At 35.1% G+C, this 21,270-nt stretch overlaps 1 protein-coding gene across 1 annotated transcript in view; it reads left to right on the top strand.

Moving 5' to 3' along the window:
- The window catches only part of PRMT3 (protein arginine methyltransferase 3), a 143,193-nt gene that overhangs the window by 29,284 nt on the left and 92,639 nt on the right, over window positions 1–21,270 (top strand). Inside the window, exon 10 of the mRNA XM_003993064.5 lies at window positions 19,954–20,053. Coding sequence (XP_003993113.1) covers window positions 19,954–20,053 — 100 coding nt within the window. The remainder of the gene's footprint in view (window positions 1–19,953; window positions 20,054–21,270) is intronic.

Raw genomic sequence — 21,270 nt, forward strand, 5'->3', positions numbered from 1 at the left:
GGGTGGTTTGGTCCGTTGAGTGTCCAACTCTTGATATTGGCTCAGGTCATAATCCCAGGGTCATGGGATAGTGCTCCCCATTGAGCTCTGCACCTAGCATGGAGCCTGCTTAAGATTCTCTCTCTTCCTCTGCCCATCTCCCCCATTCGTGCCTGCACATGATTTCTCTTCCTTTCTCTCTCTCTCTCAAATAAAAAAAAAAAAAATTAAACCAAAATAATAATACAAAATTAGAAATTATTGACATAAGCGTAGTAATTGTTAGAAGACTCTACAAAACTGAATATTTCAGTTATGTTTCCTTTAGCAAATATCAATCAGACTAAAGACTAAAGGGTATCTTTTTTTTTTTTTTTTATTTTTTTTAACGTTTATTTATTTTTGGGACAGAGAGAGACAGAGCATGAACGGGGGAGGGGCAGAGAGAGAGGGAGACACAGAATCGGAAGCAGGCTCCAGGCTCTGAGCGGTCAGCCCAGAGCCCGACGCGGGGCTCGAACTCATGGACCGCGAGATTGTGACCTGAGCTGAAGTCGGACGTTTAACCGACTGAGCCACCCAGGCGCCCCGGGGGTATCTTTTTTTATAGCACTAACCTTTGTGCCTCAAAATTAAAATAAGTAGAGTATCTCCTACTTCTGAGGAGTTAGGTTAATCAATCAAGGATTGATTTTTATGACTGGCTTATGTCATAGTAAGAAGGCCTTTATTTGAACTACAGCTTGTAGAACGAGATATCTTTAGCTGTGTACTTAAAAGCACCTTACATTTGGAACTTAGGAGTAATTTTCAGGGTAAATCACTAATAGGAGCTTCTCAGTAATTCTCTTTTCCCTCCAGCTTTATTGAGATATAATTGACACATAGCATTGTATTAGTTTAAGATACACATTGTGTTGCATTGATATTTTTATGTATTAGTATGATTATCACCATAGCATTAGCTAACCCTTCAATTGCATCACATAATTACCATTTCTTTTTTTTCTTTTTTTTTTTTGTGGTGAGAATATTTAAGAGCTATCCTCTTAGCAACCTTCAAGTATATAAATACAATATTATTAACTCTAATCACCATGCATACATTTAATGCACAAGTTCTTAAGTGGTCCTCCCATTGATACTTATGTTCTGTTCTTAAAATTGATTAATGTTAATTCTTCCTTGTTAGCATAAAATATAAATAAACATCTTAAGTATAATTGTTTAAGTTTTTAGATATTATTGCATAATGTAGAAGTATAGTTGGGGCGCCTGGGTGGCGCAGTCGGTTAAGCGTCTGACTTCAGCCAGGTCACGATCTCGCGGTCTGTGAGTTCGAGCCCCGCATCAGGCTCTGGGCTGATGGCTCGGAGCCTGGAACCTGTTTCCGATTCTGTGTCTCCCTCTCTCTCTGCCCCTCCCCCGTTCATGCTCTGTCTCTGTCCCAAAAATAAATTAAAAAAAAAAAAAAAAAAAGTATAGTGTTGTGGTTAAGAGTATAAGGTTTGAGTCAGGATTGGTTTGAATCTGTACTGTCTCACTTACCAGTTAGAAGTGAGATATACATATAAATATCTCTTTGGCACATTGCTTGGCACATAATAGGTATTTGAAGGTTACCTACTATTATTATTATTAACAAGCGCCAAATTAATGTTAATGAAAAAATTACATTGATCTTGCTTAGATTTTTCATAGATCTAGGTTTGTGGTTATGATTTTCTTTGTTTTTAAGTTCATTTATTTATTTTGAGAGAGAGAGGGAGAGAGAGAGCAGGGGTGGAGCAGAGAGAGAGGGAGAGGGAGAGGGATAATCCTAAACAGGCTCTGCACTGTCAGCACAGAGCCTGACATGGGGCTCCATCCCACAACCCTGGGATCATGACCTGAGCCGAAATCAAGAATTGGATGCCTAACCCACTGAACCACTCAGGTGCCTCTGTGGTTATGATTTTCATATTGGAGAGTGTGCATATGTGTCGCAACTCTGTAATCTGGTAAAGTTTTTCCTAGTTCTTATGGTACCATATGGACATCTTCATCATTTTTGAGGTTCCATAAAGAGTACCTACACTTGCTTGTGCTTTGCCATACAAATATGAAAAACACTAAAGAAGATATTGTTTTAGAAGAATTATCATTTATTATGGATAGTAAGATTATGGTAAGATATTTCTTTCTTTTTTTTTTTTTTTTGAGAGAGGAAGTGCAAATGGGGGAGGGGGAAAGGGAGAGAGCATCTCAAGTAGGCTCTATGCCTGGTGCAGAGCCCCACCCGGGGTTTGACCCCACAACTGTGAAATCATGACCTGAGCCGAAATCAAGAGTTGGATGTTCACCCGACTGAGCCACTCAGGCACCCTCGTAAGACATTTCTATTAGAAGCTTTATCTTATAAAAGATCATGTCCATTTACTTGTCATTTTTAATTTCTATGAAGTGAGACTAGATGTGTTCTCATTTTAATTTCTTTATGGAAGAAAAGGAAAAGGATAGTAATAACACTCATTTTATTTTGTTTTGTTTTGTTTCATTTTATTTCACATAAAATTCCTACTGACTTTTTAGAAATATCTTTATATAGTGATTATATTCATATTCATTGTGTATAAAATTTAGTGCTGCTGTGTGTGGAACTTTTGCGTAAGAGCATTTATTGAAAATAACTTAGTACTCAATTTTGGGTGCTTCATTTTAACAATAAAAATTGCTAACGTTAATTTAGTACTTTCTATTGAATTTCTTTTGTGGTAGATATAATTACAATATATTATTATCCTTATTATAGAGATTAAGAAATTGAGGCACAAAGATTAAGTTACTCTCCTTATTTGTAGTGGAGCCAGGATTAGCTCCCAGGCAGCCTGACTCCATCTTCATTCTCACAGTCAATTTACTGTGCTGTATCTCCCTTTAACTACTTACAGGTCATGTGTTAGTTGCAGTCAATAGTTTGCTTTACTTAGAATCTGTAGAGTTTGAGGGATACCTGGGTACCTCAGTCAGTTAAGCATCCCACTCTTGATTTCAGCTCAGGTCATGATATGTCTCATGGTTCATGAGTTTGAGTCCCATGTCAGGCTCTGTGCTGACAGCATGGAGCCTACTTGGGATTCTCTCTCTCCCTCTCTGCCCCTCCCCCACTCGTGTGTGCACTCGCTCTCTTCGTCAAAAAAATTTTAAAAAAGAATCTATAGAGTGTGAAAATCCAACCTTTTTGCTTTAGATTAGTTTTGTTTTGGATAAGCCAACATTATACCATTTCTTCAGAGACATTATCCATTGCCTGTTTTATATTGTGAAAAAGTTACTTCCATAGTGTCTATAAGCATCTCTCCCTTGTCTTCCATTTAAAAATTTGAAATTTATACTTGGGTGAAATAACTTCTGTTCTTCTGTTTGTGAATGTCTCTCTAAAAGGATATGCAGGAAACAGTTTACTGTTAATATTCCCACAATTTACTGGCTCATTATTCTACCAGTTGAAGAGGAGTATAGCATATTCCTCTCAGCATCTGTAATCACATGACTTGATTTCTGATTTTGGCTTTTTGATTAACTAGCTACTTGATAATGGGAAAAGTACTTAACTTCTTTAGTCTCTGGTTTCTTCATTTATAAAATGAGGTTGATGGTGATATCTATCTCCTAAGACTGTTATAAGGATTGAATCCATTTATGGTGCTTTGCAAAGTGTCTGGCATGTGACTGCTTATTAAATTTTAGCAGTGATTGTAATCATATTAGTTAGTAGTAATAGTGGTATATTTAGCTTGGTACCGGTGCCCCAAATAATATTTTATGTTTGTTGGTTATGTTTCTAAAATAATCATTTGGGGTGCCTAGCTGGTTCAGTCAGTGGAGCATGTGGCCCTTGATCTCAGGGTTGTAGGTTTGAGCCCCACATTGGGTGTAGAGATGCTTGAAAAAATAGAATCTAAAAACATAATAATAATATTATAATAATAAATAAAAATAATCATTTATTGTAGTTGTCCCCCCAAAATATGATAGCTCTCTTTTCTACATTTTTTTCAGTTGCTCACAGTCTCTATTCTTCTGTGCCATAAAACTTCCAGATTTGGCCAGTTTTTTTTCTGCACTGACTCTCTTTCCTTGAAATCTACTCTCAACTTCTCTTATATTTGCCTGTGTTGTATATTGAGGCTTTCTGGAACTATCATCAGTCAGTGAAAACAGCTCTTCCAGTTAGCAGGCTGTGAGTTGTCTTTGGCTCTTCTGAGGCTTCTTTGTCAGAAATGTGTACACAGCAGAATTTCTGTAAAACTCTGTAAGCTTACATCTATAAAAAAGTACTTTAAATTCTAAAAGAGAGACACTTTTATTTATTTATTTATTTTTCCAATATATGAAATTTATTGTCAAATTGGTTTCCATACAACACCCAGTGCTCATCCCAAAAGGTGCCCTTCTCAATACCCATCACCCACCACTCATCACCACCCATCACTCCCCTCCCTCCCACCCCCATCAACCCTCAGTTTGCTCTCAGTTTTTAAGAGTCAGAGAGACACTTGTAAATGCATTTTTCGTTACTTTTAAATATACTTAGTTTACAGTCCTTGAATTGTGTTCAAAATGATAAAATAATTTGTATCTTTTTTTTTTTTTAATTTTTTTTTCAACGTTTTATTTATTTTTGGGACAGAGAGAGACAGAGCATGAACGGGGGAGGGGCAGAGAGAGAGGGAGACACAGAATCGGAAACAGGCTCCAGGCTCTGAGCCATCAGCCCAGAGCCTGACGCAGGGCTCGAACTCACGGACCGCGAGATCGTGACCTGGCTGAAGTCGGACGCTTAACCGACTGCGCCACCCAGGCGCCCCTGTATCTTTTTTTTTTTTAATTTAAAAGAGAGACCTCATGTTTTAAAGAAATGAGTTTAGAATGGAGTAAATATTGATTTTAATGTAAACTGACATACATATTAGGGCTTATATGTAATATATAGATATATGTATATATTAGGGCTTAAGGTTAGGCTTGCAGTTTGGAGGTTGCAGACTTGAATAAAATCAAATATAGGTTTTCAGAGCTGTTACATTACAGGGGCAAATAGAACTCAAAGTGATACATGGAGGGAATGAGAAATTGTTTCTTATCTGTACTGTCATACTTGAAACTCTGCAGTGAATGATCATTTTAGAAACAAACTTACCTAAGGATAGGAAAGCTATTCAGTGGCAGACAGTCGTATGCTGTGTTCGCCCTCAGGAAGCAGGGGTAGCTTCTGGTAATACTTTTACCATTACTTTGGCTGCCTTTGGCTTCTCATTGCCTCAGCCATGGAATAGCTCATTATTCAGATGCTGAATGTTATTGCAGAGGAGCTTTCATGAGAAGGCTGATCCATCGTACAGCTGCAGTGCAATACTTTCAATCTCACTGTGACATTAAAGATTCAATCTTTTATATTGCCTGTATCTAGAATACTGTTAGAAATGAAACATTAAGAAAAGCCTAGAGAATAATTGATCTGTTGTCATGTTTATGTAAGTGTCCTCTAGATTCTGGGATGGGAGCTATATCTTCTCAATCTTTCTATCCCTAACACCTAGCAAAATGTCTGAATCACAGTAGATGCTTAGTACAGGTCTTTGAGAAGAACAAATTTAACATAATGATTTTGAAGATAGTGGTGACCCCACTATGTCAGATTTGGAACAAGATCACAAAATGTACCAGGAAAAATTCTTGAAGTAAGGGATGTTCCTTCATATTTTGTTTCTAAATTTGATGGAAATAACATAGAAGAGTAAGTTAAAGCTGAAGAGAACTTTGAACTGCTGATGAGGCTGAAATGGTGAAAAACATTTGCTGCTAAAAAAAACCCAGAATTCTACTAAAGGTAGTGAACGTGATCAAGACACTTTACAAGGAAACTAAATTCATTTCTTCTCCCACCCCACTAAACCCTTCATTTCCTGTCCACTCAGTGCTCCTGGCTTGGGATCTCACAACTACCCGCTAGTTCAGTGGTTCACTGGAAGAACAAAGCTTAATATAAAGTTGTATCCACAGCTAAGATTTGTTAGCAAAAGCCACAGTCCAGGGACAGCAAGAAAAAGATATCTATCAGTTATAAGTCATGTACAGGCTCCCAGGTAATCCTTTCTTTGCAAGAGTCACACAAAATGTACTTTTCTCTCTGGATGCAAAACTCAAAGACACATGTGAGATGTCTCTACCCAAGGAATTTTGCTTGAGTCTTAGAGTCTGTAGTTCTCAAAAAGAGCTGATCATACGAGCACCTGCTATGTGACCCGCCATGGTGTACATGCATGTCAGACACCAGGTGCCCATCAGGAACATTCATGTTTGTTTTAAACATGCTGTCATCCTTGTTTAGCTTGGTCCGTGGCTTTGCGCATATAGAATAGTATCATTACCCAGTAACTATGTGAATGTTCAGTTGTTTTGTTAGAGTTTGGCCAAGAATTACTGCTATGGTTACAGAGATAAGTAAGAACTAAGGGAATAGACCTGCATTGACTCTTTTCTCAGACCTAGGATTCATACTTGACCTTTGCTTCTTTTTTACCAACATACCTATTGGAAAGAGTCCTGTTGATTAAGAATCCCCAATGTGTCTCGATCCGTCCCTTGTCTGCCATTGAGGTTCTTAAATCTGTCTTAATTCACATTTTTACTTTTCTCACCTAAATTAATACAGCTGCATGTAACTGGCTTGGTTATTTGTACTTCCTCTTTGCCTCCCAGCAGCTGTCATCCATTGTCTCCAGGACAGCCAGACTGATTTCCCTGCTCAATTCTCCTCCCCTTTAAGTAAAAAGGAAAGGGGCAGTGGGGGAAGGATGTATTTTGTGTTGGGAACACATAAGAGAGGATAAAAAAGAAACTAAGATTACCTGTGATCCTAGTATGAGAGATCACTATCGATATTTTGGTAAGGCTTTTTAAAGCCTTAGGTCACAGGAGATGAAATACGTAGAAATGGAAGCTTACCAGAGTATCAGCTCCTCAAGATTAGACAGGAATTTTTCTCTGTTTTGTTCATTGATGTGTCCCAACCACCTGGAAGGGTAACATGACACATAATAGGTATTCAACTTAAATACTTATTTAATGAATGAATTCATAAATTCATGAACTTTCAAGACCCAGAGCATTGAACATGAAAGCCAGGTAAATCATCATCAAACCTGAAAACCCATTGTCTCTGCTTGAATCCAGATGATTCTTTTCATCTTTTTTTTCCATCGTATTAGAAGTTGAGTTATTTCTCGTTTTAAACAATAAATGTTCTCAATGTTAGTAATTCCACAGCTGCACATCTGTAATCACAAATGATACATTCGGGAGGGATGCAATTTGTTGAGTAGCTTTATTTTGGCTTTGTGTCTGGGCCCTGCATTTGAAATGATCAGCTTCGTAGTGTTTATTTTTCATGAGATGTACTTAATCTGCCCTTTGTCTCATATGTTTGAGAATCCTTGTTTTTTTATTTGCATTTATGAATGGAGAACTAGGTTTTTTTTAATAAAGGTAACTGGTATATGTTTTGTCTCTGATGGGATTGGAGGGGAAGCTCCCTTTCTTCCATTGATTTTTCAGGCTCTTGTTACTTCCACTTTGTATACCTCTTGACTCAAGGGGTTTGAGTTGTGAAGAATGGCTTCTACCTCCCCTCTAATTTTCTCTGATAGGTGCACTGAGCACTGGATCCATCAGATTTACCAATGTAATTTAATCCCCCCTTTTCTCCTATGAAATTATCAGAATCTTTGCTTTTGATATTACCTTCTAAAATCTTTATGCATTTATAAATTTTTTATTGTATTTTATATTAATTTATTGTCAGTTTGCTTTGGGAACTAAAGAGAAGTATTTGCCCTTGGATGTCATAGTGAAATGAAAGCAAAGTAATATTCCGTGTGTATTTTTATATGAGGGTATTCCCTCCCTGCCCTTCTCTAGTACTTATGTATTCTTCTAGAGGAACTTTATAGTTATTTTGTCACAAACTTTAAATGCCACTTACTTGACTAGGTATTCATTGCATGAACTACCATACTTTATGCTGCTTACATGTCCATTTCTCTACTAGACCATGCTCTTCTTTGGACCTAGACCAGGTCTTTGAGTCACATTTGCAGAAGTACATTACACATTTGATCCTGTGTTTCCCATTTTAAAAATCCTGAAATGACTCTTTATTGTCTTGGAATAAAATCGAGACTCTTGGGGCGCCTGGGTGGCGCAGTCGGTTAAGCGTCCGACTTCAGCCAGGTCACGATCTCGCAGTCCGTGAGTTCGAGCCCTGCGTCAGGCTCTGGGCTGATGGCTCAGAGCCTGGAGCCTGTTTCCGATTCTGTGTCTCCCTCTCTCTCTGCCCCTCCCCCGTTCATGCTCTGTCTCTCTCTGTCCCAAAAAATAAATAAAAACGCTGGAAAAAAAAATTAAAAAAAAAAAAATCGAGACTCTTTAATATCACCTTTATCTCCCAACCCTGTCACTGTATACCTTTTGTTGCTCTAATCATACTGTGAACTATTTATAGCTCTTCAAATTTGCCATTTCTCTTCCATTCACACACACACACACACACACACACACACACACACACACACACACACAGAGGCAGTTTGTGCACACAAAGATGTATGCACTTCCTTATCCCCATACCCATATACATCTTCATGGGTGCTCTGTCTCTTCCTAGTTAAACTCAAATGTCTCTCACTTAAGGGCTTTTTATATAAACTACTGTGGTACCCTATGCTGTTTACTGTTCTGTCTCCCTTAGACCATGTTCCTAAGTGTATGGACTGTATCTTTGATCTCTGTATGCTCAGTCTAAGAATTAATCTTGCTCATGTTCCTATATCATGAAATAAAAGTTAAATTGCTACTTTTCAGCTAGAACAACTATACTTTCCTGTCTTATTTCCTAACAAAATTTTCACTCAGAAAAATAGATGATTTCAGTGCTTATTGGATTAGTTAAGAGACATACTTAAAATACCCTTTTTATTACAGTGTTATATTTCTGTAGATTAAAGCTATGCTAGTTTTTGAGCAAGTAATTCTAGAGATAGAATTCATTGGAATGCTTTTTTGCTGAAGAAAGGTTTAGTGAGTAGCCACTTGAGAAAAAGTAAGTAAAATGTATAGTTTTTTTTCATGAATGGGAAATCAGGTGGTGATTAAGATGAACAGTCCCATGAAAGAGGTTATCTGTGTGAATGATATCTGTGTTGAGCTGTTTAATACAGAATTACTGGGAATTATGGCCTTTGTCTTTTTGTGTGTGTGTATTGCCTGAAATCTTAATCTTTCCTGTTATATTTATATTTGAACAAGTAATTACTGATGCAAGTAGGATTATGACTTGTAGCAGACAATAAACAGCCTGAGCAGATGGCCTCTTACAAAACACATCTTGTTTCAGCATTAGCATTCCGAAGGTATTTCTAGGCAATGGGAACATTTTGCTCTTTTAAGAAGCTCACTTTTTGTTTCCTTTGAAGTGTTTGTAATTCTTAGAGCCTTAATAAATATTTCAGTAAATAGTAAGCAACTACAGCAGTTCTATCAAGAAGAATTTTATTATTTCTTTGATAAAACCTAAATATGATGTAAGCATCCTTTTCTTTTACTTTTGTGTGAAATATAACATACATATTAAAAGTTCATAAACCATAAGTAATGTTATAATATGCATAAGTATGCACAAAATAATAAGAAATAGAATATTACCTCACTTTCGAATCCCACCCACCTGTATTGTCCTTTTTCAGTCAGATGCTGCCCATCCTGATTAAGGTTACTCCTGTCCTGACTTTGATGGTAATCACTTTGTTTGCTTTACACTTTAGCCACTTATATGGCCATCCATTTAAGATAGTTTAGTTTACTAAACTTTGATTTTTAAATAAATGAAATGATATGTCAGGCATTCTTTTTGTCTAGCTTGTTTTGCTCAACATTATTTTTAGTGTTCATTCATGTTATGTCTAACTGTAGTTCATTCATGTTTATTATTGTAAAGAAAGCCACTAATGAATATATCACAATTTATCTGATGTGTTCTTGATGGACATATTTTGGGTTTTCCAATCTATTATGAACAATTTTGTTACGAACTTTTTGTACATAACAGTTCTGGTTGGCATTGTCTTATCCTTAAAAAATTTTTCCAGGTGGTCTTATAGCACCTCATTGCAATTTAAATTTGCATTTCTGTGATTATTAATGAGGCTGAGCACCTTTTTATGTGAATATTGACCCTTGGAGTTTCCTTTTCTGTGAAATAACCTGTTTATATCTTTATCATATTTTTGTTAAGTTGGATCTTTTTCTAATTTATCTGTAGGCAATCTTTATATAGTTAAAAGTTTTATTTATAGGTTTTATGTAATGCAGATGTCTTCTTTCATTCTTGCTTGCCTTTTTACTCTTTCATAGTGTCTTGAGGTACTGATGTTCTCAGTTTTCACGTAGCAACATTCTTGTTTAAGGCCACTATTTGTGAGTTGGGTTCAAAACCTTATTGAGATATTCTTTTATTCACTTCTCGGCCTTTTGGCTAAGATCAAATGGAGATAATTCTTTTATATTCTGTTGTAAATGCTTTATAGTTGTGGGTTTTTTTGCATTTAGGCATCGTATTGGGCATTGTTTTAGTATATGGCATGAAGTAGGGATCCAGTTTATTCTTTTTTTTTTATAATCTTTTCATATGACTTGGTTGTCCCAGTCTTGCTTATGACAGAGACTGTTCTTTCCTTTCCACTTTGCAGTGTCATTCATCTTTGTCAGGAATCAAGCATCCATATATGAGGGCAGTGTAACCTTTATACCAAAATTCTACTGAGGCAATAGAACAGAAAATTACAGGTTACTCATTCATGAACATATATGCAAAAATCTTCATCAAAATGTTAGAAAACTAATTGAGCAATATATTGGAAGGTAAAGTTTATCCCAGGAATACAAGGTTGGTTAAGTACAAGAAAATGAACCAGAACAATCTATTGAGATCATCTCAACAGATGCAGAAAAAAAGGTTTGATAAGATTCCATGTCCACTCAGTACATCAATGTATTAAAATTCTTAGGAAACTAGAGCTAAAAATGAATGTTCTAACATGATATATAGTATCTCAAAACACACAGACAAACAAAAAGAAATCTACAGCCAATATCTTGATGAAGCTTTGAAAGCATTTGCTTTAAGTTCAGGAACAGGCCAGAGATAACTGCCATCACCTCTTCAATTTAATACTGTAAAGAAGATCCCAGTACAGCAAGGCAATAAAAAGAAAGCTATAAGAATTGGAAATGAAGAAAGAAAACTATCCTTACTCATTAACAATATGTTTGCAAATATGAACTTCAGAAATAAACTATAAATAATTCCAATAATAAAATTATCAAGGTGCTGAATACACAATTAATACATAAAAATCAATTTTATTTCTATAAGGAACATAAAATAGACATTAAAAATTAAAATATATCAAAGTATATTGTTAATATTTCTAGCCTCCCAGACAATGCAAGGACATTAAGTCACTTTCAATGGAAAATTCACCCAGGGGATGAATATCCCCCAGTAAACACTGTGCATGAGTCATGAGTCAGCTGTTTTAACTTCTTCCCCAGTCTACCTTCTGACCTTGGTCACTATCTCATTGCCTTACATTTCTGTAACATTCTGTATCTGTAACATTATAACATTTTCTGGAATAATTTCTGCTAAGAATAAGCCTGTAAAGACCCTAACAACCCTACCATGATTTGAACCATCCTCTACAAAGTTTGTTAATAACTCCTCAATAAAGACCTCATCTAATTCCTCCACTGTTTTTCAAAAGCCATTGAAACTACTTTTCTCAATGAGCTGGTGTTTGTTTCTTCCATCTTTTTTTTCTCTTACTGATGCTCCCTTTCTTTTGTATGTCAAGAACATCAGGCAGTCCCATTCTTGGTAATTAAATAAGGTAATCAGATACTCCCTCTTGATTACGTATCAAGGTTACATAAAATGGTCAAGAATGAAGAGTCACTGAGTCCCACATCTATCATCATCTCTGTCAATAGCATTCAATTATATTGTTTTTGCAAAGCCAGTCTAAGTTTATTTGCACTCACAGTATTCCTTCTGCTCTAGAGGACTATCTGTGCATTGGGAAGAGGGCAGAGCAGTTACCTTCTTGGAGGTAAGCACAGCTGTAGACCAGTTTTCACCCAGTTTATTTGTTGCCTGTTGTAGCACCTGTTTGTTGCCACATAGGGATAGATCTATCATCAACCCAAGTAATTATACTCTGTTGTATGTAAAATAAGTGATGCATCCTTCTGATTGTCCATGCCAATAATGATTCACCAGGCTTTTCTGGTATGTGTTTGTGAAATACCAGACAAGAAATACGCTATTTCTTTCACAGAATACTCTCAGCACTCAGGCGTTCTCTGACCTTGACCTCCACCTACCTATAGTATCTTTGGGATAACCTATAGCCTTAAGTTCATTACTTTCTTAGTGGATATTTCATCTCCCCAGAGTAGCCATATAAGCACAAGAAGGCCTTCCAGTGAGAGGAAAAACTGTTCTTATATTTTTTCTCTTGCCATTATCTCCTCCCTAAAAGGGTTGGCATTTATCAAACATGCTAGTAACAGCTAGACAATAGAAGTTTTCACTATCTTCCCCTCTGCCTACTGATCCCTGTCAGGCTAGTGGCCAGTTTGTCAGAGTCTTAAGTTTTCCCATTTCAGACCAAAGATGTCTAGGTAACCATCCCAGGACTATATCCTCCTGGTTTTTTTGTGTTTTTTTTTTTTAGTCTTCTCCTTTTTCTGGCTTTAAAAAGTACCCTAAGCCTTTGTGATTCATGGATCTGTATGAGAGTCCTCCTAATAACATCACCCTGAGCTAACAGATTTTTCCAGTCAGACTCCCACAAACCTGATTACCCAGGGATGTTACCCAGTATTAAGCTTCATTAATAATTTCAAAGATATTGGCAATCAAGAGATTCACAAGTAGGGAGCGATCTGGTACATGGAGAGGAGCCTCTTACTTAAAGACCATGTCTACTCTGGGTGACAGAGTACATGCCTGACATAGGGAAGGAAAGACCTAAGCAGCTGCCTTTATCTTTAATGTCCCAGACTTCTCCCTAATTACTCTGGACCATTTAATTGCCCCTATTTTTAAAATTGTTTGTAAAGCTTGACCTTGGATAAAATCTGTGGGTTCATGTGAGTTAGATTTCACAGTCTGATCCTTTGTATTCACTCACCCATATATGTCCGTCCTCTTTTCTTATTCCTTCATATTTCACTATCTTGGATCATTTTCCTTCTTCCTGAACTAATTCTTTAACATTTTTTTCATTGTGCATTTATGGCCATAGCCAAACAACAATGATGTTAGTTCATTCGAATATGTATTTTGCTCTGTCTTGGAGGTGTTTTTCTCTGCATGGAGACCTTAGGTTGGTGGTGATAATGCGCTAATATGGAAGTCAATAAACTTTAGCCATGGACCAGCCATTTGTTTTGTAAATAAAGTTAGGACACAGCCATACCCTTTTGTTTACATATTGTCTATGGCTGTTCTCATCCAGCAATAGCATTTGAGTAGTTGCAGCAGAAACCATATGGTCTGCAAGTCTAAAATATTTATTATTTGGCAGTTTAATAAAAAGTTTGCCCACCTTTGCTCTAGTTCATTGGTAATATCATTTCATTGCCTTCTGGCTTCTGCTTTTGTTATTAAGAAGTCACCTGTCACAGTAATTGTTATTTTATTGGAGGTAATCTGTCTTTGTTGAAGGTTTTTTCTTTGTTTGATTTTTTGGAGTTGTACATTATGTAATATATGGATCTAAAAAAAATAGTCTTTTGGAGATTCTCTGCATTTGCCTGTGGCTTAATTCTTTTTATCAGTTCTGGAAAATTCTCATTCTTTATCTCTTCAAATATTTTTCTGTTCCTTTTATTTCTTCTCTTTCTGCAACCTCATTTAATTCTATTCTAGATGTTCTCATTATTCTTTGTCCAGCTATGCTTCTGTAGTGTTTTTTTTTCCTTGAAGTTTATTTATTTTGAGAGAGGGAGGGAGAGAGCCATTGGGGGAGGGGGAGTGAAAAAAGGAGAATCTCAAGCAGGCTCCACGCTGTCAGTGCAGAGCCTATGTGGGGCTCAAACTCATGAGACCACGAGATCATGACCCAAGCCGAAATCAAGAGTCAGACACTTAACTGACTGAGACACCCAGGCGCCCCTCTGTAGTGTTCTAAAGCAAGTGTTGGCTTGCTTTTTCTGTAAATGGCCAAATAGTAAATATTTTAAACTTTGTGGGACATCTGTGGTCTTTGTCACTTGTGCTGCTGATGCTTCCTCTTTCTTTACAGTGCTTAAGCCCGCAGACTACACAAAAATGGTCATAGGCTAGAGAAAAAGGCCATAATTTTCCCCTTGTTCTAAAAATACAGTTAAAAGAGATCATTAGATCAGATAAAAAGTAAGACCCATCTGTTTTTTGTCTTCAAAAAAATCCAGTCTAAATATAAAAATACCATAGGCTGAAAGTAAAAGAATGGAGAAAGATATGTTACGAAAACACAAAATCATTTAAAAAGTTGAAGTGAATATATAAATATCATACAAAGGAAACATTATCAGGAATAAAGAAGGATATTTCATAATTACAAAGGAATCAAATAATCAAGAATATATAATAATACTAAACCTATAATCATCTAATAAAGTCTTTAGAATACAGGAAGCAAAAACAGAAATTAAAGGGGAAATAGACAAGTTTATAATCATGTTAGGAGATATCAATACTTTTCTGTCAATAATTGGTAAAACAAGTTACATACAAAATTAATAGCAGTATGGAAGATCTAATTGACATTTATATAACACTTTATCCAAAAATGGCACTTTTTAAGTGTACATAGAATATTCATCAAGATAGATTACTTGTAGGACAATAAAAGAAGTCTCAGTAAGTTGAAAAATATTTAAACCGTACAGACAGAGCTTCTGAGCTTACTGAAATTAAATTATAAATCCATAACAAAGATATCTAGTATATTCCAAAATATTCAGCAAATAACATACTTCTGAGTAACCCATGGTTGAAAGAAGAAATAACAAGGGAAAGATTTTAGAAAATATTTTGAACTGAACTAAAAGCACAGTGTATCAAAATTTGTGGTAAACAGCTAATGCCATACTCAGAAGGAAATCTAAAGTTTTTTTTTTTAATATGAAATTTACTATCAAATTGGTTTCCATACAACACCCAGTGCTCATCCCAACAGGTGCCCTCCTCAGTGCCCATCACTGACTTTCCTCTCCCTCCCACCCCCCATCAACCCTCAGTTTATTCTCAGTTTTTAAGAGTCTCTTATGGTTTTAAATGCTTATGTTGGGAAACAAACAAACAAACATTTAAAATCCATGACCCATTGCTTGGGTGGCTCTGTTTGTTAACTGGCCGACTTCAGGTCAGGTCATGATCTAGTGGTCTGTGAGTTCGAGCCCCACGTGGGGCTCTGTGCTGACCGCTCAGAGCCTGGAGCCTGCTTCCGATTCTGTGTCTCCCTCTTTCTCTGTCACTTCCCTGCTTCTCTCTCTCTCAAAAATAATAAACATTAAATATATATAAATAAATAAAATCCATGACCCAAGCTTCCATCTTAAGATATGGTAGAGGAGCACCTGGGTGGCTCGGTTGAGTGTCTGACTCTTGATTTCAGCGTAGGTCATGATCCCAGGATTATGGGATCAAGCCCTGTGTCAGGGTATGCACTGAGCATGGAGTCTGCTTAAGATTTTCTCTTCCTCTGCCTTTCTCCCCTGCTCATGCACACTCTTGTGCTCTCCCTGTCTCTCTCTCTCTAAAATAAAAAAAAAAACTTTTAAAATTTTTGAAAGGATATGGTAGAGAAAAAGAAAAGTTAAATGTACCTGAGAAAAAAGGTAAAGAACAGAAATCAGTGCAGTACAAAACAATAGAGAAAATTAATGAATACAAAGTTGATTTAAAAAAGAATTGATAAACTTTTAACTAGAATTAACAAGAAAAGGGAAGATACAAATTACCAATATTAGGATTGAAGGGGAAATCTCTACAGATCCTATAGATAAAAAGAATAATAGAGGAATATTATGAACACCTTTATGCCAATAAATATGACAGTTTAAAATGGAGAAATTGTCTGAAAAATGAAAGTTATCAAAATTGATTAAAGAAAAACTAGAAATTCTGAATATCTCTAGATCTAGTAAAGAAAATGAGTTGGTAGTTATAATCCTTCCCACAAATTAAACTCCAGTCTCAAATAACAAACATAACATTTAATGAAGAAGTAATACTAAACTGTTAGAAGTGGACAGAATCTTTTGCAACATATTTTATAAGGCTGGCATCACAGTGATACTAAAGCTGAACAGAGTTTCCAAGAAAAGTAAACCACAGACAGTATGAACATAGATGGAAACATTTTTTAATTGAAAAAGCTAATATACAATATTACATTAGTTTCAGGTGGACAACTTAGTGATTTATATACATTATAAAATAATCACATTAGACATTTATATACATTACAAAATAATCACCATGGTAAGTCTAGGAAGTGGAAATATTTTAAATAAAAAAATTAGCAAATGGAATCTAGTAATATATAAATAGGATAATAAGCTATGACCAAGTGAAGTTAATCCTAGAAAGGCAAGATAGGTATAATATTTGAAAATTAGTATAATTTATCATATTAACAGAAAAGAAAAGAAAACTATAGAATCATCTTAATAGATGCAGAAAAACTATTTGTCAGAATTTGAAAATCATTCATAAGGAAAACTCAGCAAACTAGGAAAGAAGGGAGCTTTCTCACCTGGTAAAGATAAGTAGTGTCATATTTAATAATAGTTAATGAATGTTTTCCCCCTATAATTGGAAGCAAAACAAGGGATGTCCACTCCCACCACTTCTATTCACTGTTGTCTTAGGGAATCTAATAAGTGCGATAAACCAAGAAAGGGAAATAAAAGATGTGAAGGAAGTAAAACTGTCATTACTTCCAGATGACATGATCATGTATATGTAAAGTCCTAAGAAATCTATAAAATAAATCACTATATTGCACACCTGAAACTAATATAATACTGTGTTAACTATAAAAAGAAATGAGTAAAATATTTTTTTTAAAGATATCTATAAAATAGCCATTAAAACTGCTAAAACTAAAACCTTTATCACAGTCATGGGATTTAAGGTCAAAACATGAAAATTAATTATACTTCTTTTTATTAGTAGCCACAAACAACTAGAAATTGAAACTTAAAAAATATACACTGTTTAGAATACAACCAAAATCATCAAACATGTAGGGATAAATTTAACAAAGTATGTCTAAGATATCAACACTGAAAAGTACATTACATTACCAAGAGCTGATGCTAAAATTTATATAGAAGCGCAAATGACCCAGAATAGCCAAAAGAATTTTCTTAAGGAAGAATAAAGTTGAAAGATGTACACTGTCAGATTTTATTACTTAATGAAAAGCTGTAGTAATCAAGAAAGTGTTCTATTGGCATAAGGATGCTTATCTAAATGGTGGGGTGGAATTGAAAGTCCAGAAATAAACCTACACATATATGGTTAATTGATTTTTGACAAGGATACCAAAATAATCCTATGGGTTAATGATACTTTTTCTTCAAGAAAGTTGAAACTATCCCTTGTGAGAGATTTCCAATACCATATCAATAGGTATTGATAATGGGGAAAAAATGAAAATGATAGCATATGGAAAAATTAACTCAAACGGAAACAAAAATGTTAAAAGAAAATACAGGTGAAAAGATTTGGTGAAGGCAAAAATGAACCACAAAAGAAAAAAAAAATGGTTAATTGGTCATCATCAAAATCAAAAACAAGCTCTTCAAAATATGCTGTTAAAAAATGAAAAAGCCTGGGGCGTCTGGGTGGCTCAGTCAGTTAAGCGCCAACTTCGGTTCAGGTCATGATCTCCCAGTTCATGAGTTTGAGCCTCCATTGGGCTCTGTGCTAACAGCACAGAGCCTGGAGCCTGTTTCAGATCCTGTGACTCCTCTCTCGCTCTCTGCCCCTCCCCCGCTCACACGCACACTCTCTCTCTCTCTCAAAAATAAAACATAAAATTTTTTTAAAAAATGAAAAAGCCACAGTATGTTAGAAATTATTCACTATGAATATATCTCACAGAGTTTTTATCTAGAATATGTCAAGAACTCTTAAAATTCAATAATAAGAATACAGCAGATCCAATTTTTTAAATGGGCAAAAAATTGGAACAACAGGTGATGTGGGAATATGGCCAATAAGCACATGAAAAAAATGCTTGGTCATTAGAAAAATGCAGTTGGTAACCATGAGATCTCATCACACAGATAAAATCTAAAAGCTTAATAATACTAAGTGCTGACAAGGATGTGACACAGTAAGAATGTACATATATATTGCTGGTGGAATTTAAAAATTTATATGTACTTTGTAAAACAGATTGACAGTTTCTTTAAAAGCTACATAGACACTTTCATTTGACGGAACAATTTTACTTGTACACAATGTTTATGGTAGCATTATTCATTGTAGCCCAAAGCTGGAAATAATCCAGAGTTCCATCCACGTGTGGATAAACAAAATTGTTTTATCCATGCAGTGGAATACTACTTAGCAACAATAAAGAATGAACTACTGATATACACAAAAGTATGCATGAATCTAAGAAGTATGTTTATTGAAAGAAACCAGACATAGAAAGGTACATTTGCTATGATTCCATTTATATGAGACTCTACAAAACACAAATCTAATATGTAGTGAAAGAAAGAAAATCAGTGGTTGCTTCTTCAGGATGATTTTCTGGGAAGGGGGTGCTAATGAATATTTTTGAGGAGATAGAAATGTTCTATATATTGATGATAGTGATCGTTCAAGTATCTATGTTTTAAAATTCAACAAAATTTACCCTTAAAATGAATGCATCTAATTTTATGTAAATATGTCAATGAGTTTGAGGAAAGACCCTATCCTTTGTTAGCAGAAAAAATCCTTTGTAATTGAGATGTACATCCTCTGAGGATTGAGAGCTTATTTATTTAACTAGATAACAACTTTGTAGTTTGCTTTTAGCTTTTTAAAATAATCTCCTTAACTCTGTTGTTTATTTCAAATTGCAAAAGGAGGATGAAAAATATATGCTAGTCTTAGATCGAGCATATAAAAATACCTAATGAATATCACTCGACAAGGTTAAATAAGATTGTAGTAGATATTCAGGTTTTATGCAGCATATATTTTGAGAAAATATGTGCTGAGGATGTATGTGCTGCTTTCACAAATCCTTGATTCTCATAATAGGCTATGAAGTAGAGCAAGTATCATCCTCTTTTACACATGAGCACACAGGCTTAGGGAGATTATGATATAATTTGGTGAACATCGCTTAGTGCTTGCTTCGGCAGCACATATACTAAAATTGGTGAAGACCACTTAGCTGACAATTACTAGAGGATCTGGAGTTCAGAGAAAGAGCTTTTGGCTCCTAGTTCTTTCTCCACTGTGACACACTACTTGCCTTTAAAATATACTTTTGTCGTCTGGTTTATACGTCTCTCTCCTCCCCTCCCTTAAAAAAAACACAGTAATTTTATTGACATGTCTTCTTGATAAAATTCAAATTTCCTTTCAGGCTATAGTTTTAAATATTTGTTCAGAGTATTGCCATATTAATCAGAAACATTCTTGGACATTCATGTAGTGATCAAAAGTAATTCTAATGCTCAGGGAATAACCAAACTTTGAATATGAAACAAAGTTTGAATACGAATAGTTGCCAGGAAATTATGTAATTTGACTAGTTTTCTGAATCTATTTAATGTACTAATTTAATTCATTGTGATAATTTACAGACTAAATAAACTTGAAGATACTGTTATACTAATTAAAGGAAAGATTGAAGAAGTTTGCCTTCCTGTAGAAAAAGTGGATGTTATTATATCTGAGTGGATGGTAAGTGTTTGCAGAAAAAACTACTTTTATTGGTTTTAAAAAAAAGAAAACAGGGAGGAAGTAGTTTTTCTGCATTAAATTCTGTTTGACAACTGGCAGAGTGGTGGGATTATTTTAAAAACAGCTACAATCTTTTTATGGTAGTTTATTCTGATACGGCACTTGTTTACTGACCATTCATAATCCTTTAAAAAGAGAAAATTAGCTTCTTTACTTGTAAAATCATTATAAAGAATTATTGTTTTTCTACTTTCTAAATTTGTAAAGACGTGATATGTTTGCTAAAAAGCCTCTGAGGACTAGTAATAACTTACTCGTGCTGTTTCGTCAAAATTAACAAGATGTTGCCACTATTGCTGTCGTACTGAATGTGCTTTCTTATGTCTGGTCATGTAATCAGTGTTCTTTATCACAAAAAATAGAACTTATTAGCATTATTAAGATAATAATATCAAGATACGTCATATAGCTTTAGAATTTGCTTTTGAAATTGTAAGTTAAGCACAGAATGTTTATTTTTAAAGGTATATAAAGTGAAACTAATGGTATTTAACAGATGATTTGGCTTGTTGATATGCCAATTTGATGAAGACAAGTTAGTATTTATAGATAAAGATTTCCTAACCATTTGGAGAGGTTTTAAGACTTAAAAATTATATGATGCATATATTTTCACTAAATCAATTTATCTAAAAATTTTGAAAAGAATTCATTTTGATTTATAATTATGTATAAATTTTGAATAAACAGTAACAATTATAGCAATATTTTAGCAGGAATTTCAGGGAGCTTTTGAAATGTGCAGATTTAATGTATTAGTAAATTTCACTCGAGTCAGTGATGGTCACTGTTGTTGGTAGTTACTCTTTTGTACATGAAAAGGTATATTAATTTTTTTATCCTAGCATTGGCTTTTAATAATTCTTTTTTTTTTTTTTTTAACATTTATTTATTTTTGAGAGACAGAGACAGAGCATGAGCAGAGGAGGGGCAGAGAGAGAGGGAGACACAGAATCTGGAAGCGGTCTTCAGGCTCCAAGTTGTCAGCACCGAGCTGGGCTCGACACAGGGCTAGAACTCACGAATCGTGAGATCATGACCTGAGCCAAAGTCGGACACTTAACCCACTGAGCCACCTAGACGCCCCGGCTTTTAATAATTCTTAATCATAGTGTCTTATAGTAAAGAATTTGTATCAACACTGATTTTTTTTAATG

The sequence above is a fragment of the Felis catus genome, chromosome D1 (genome assembly GCF_018350175.1).
Source record: "Felis catus isolate Fca126 chromosome D1, F.catus_Fca126_mat1.0, whole genome shotgun sequence".
NCBI classification, from domain to species: domain Eukaryota; kingdom Metazoa; phylum Chordata; class Mammalia; order Carnivora; family Felidae; genus Felis; species Felis catus.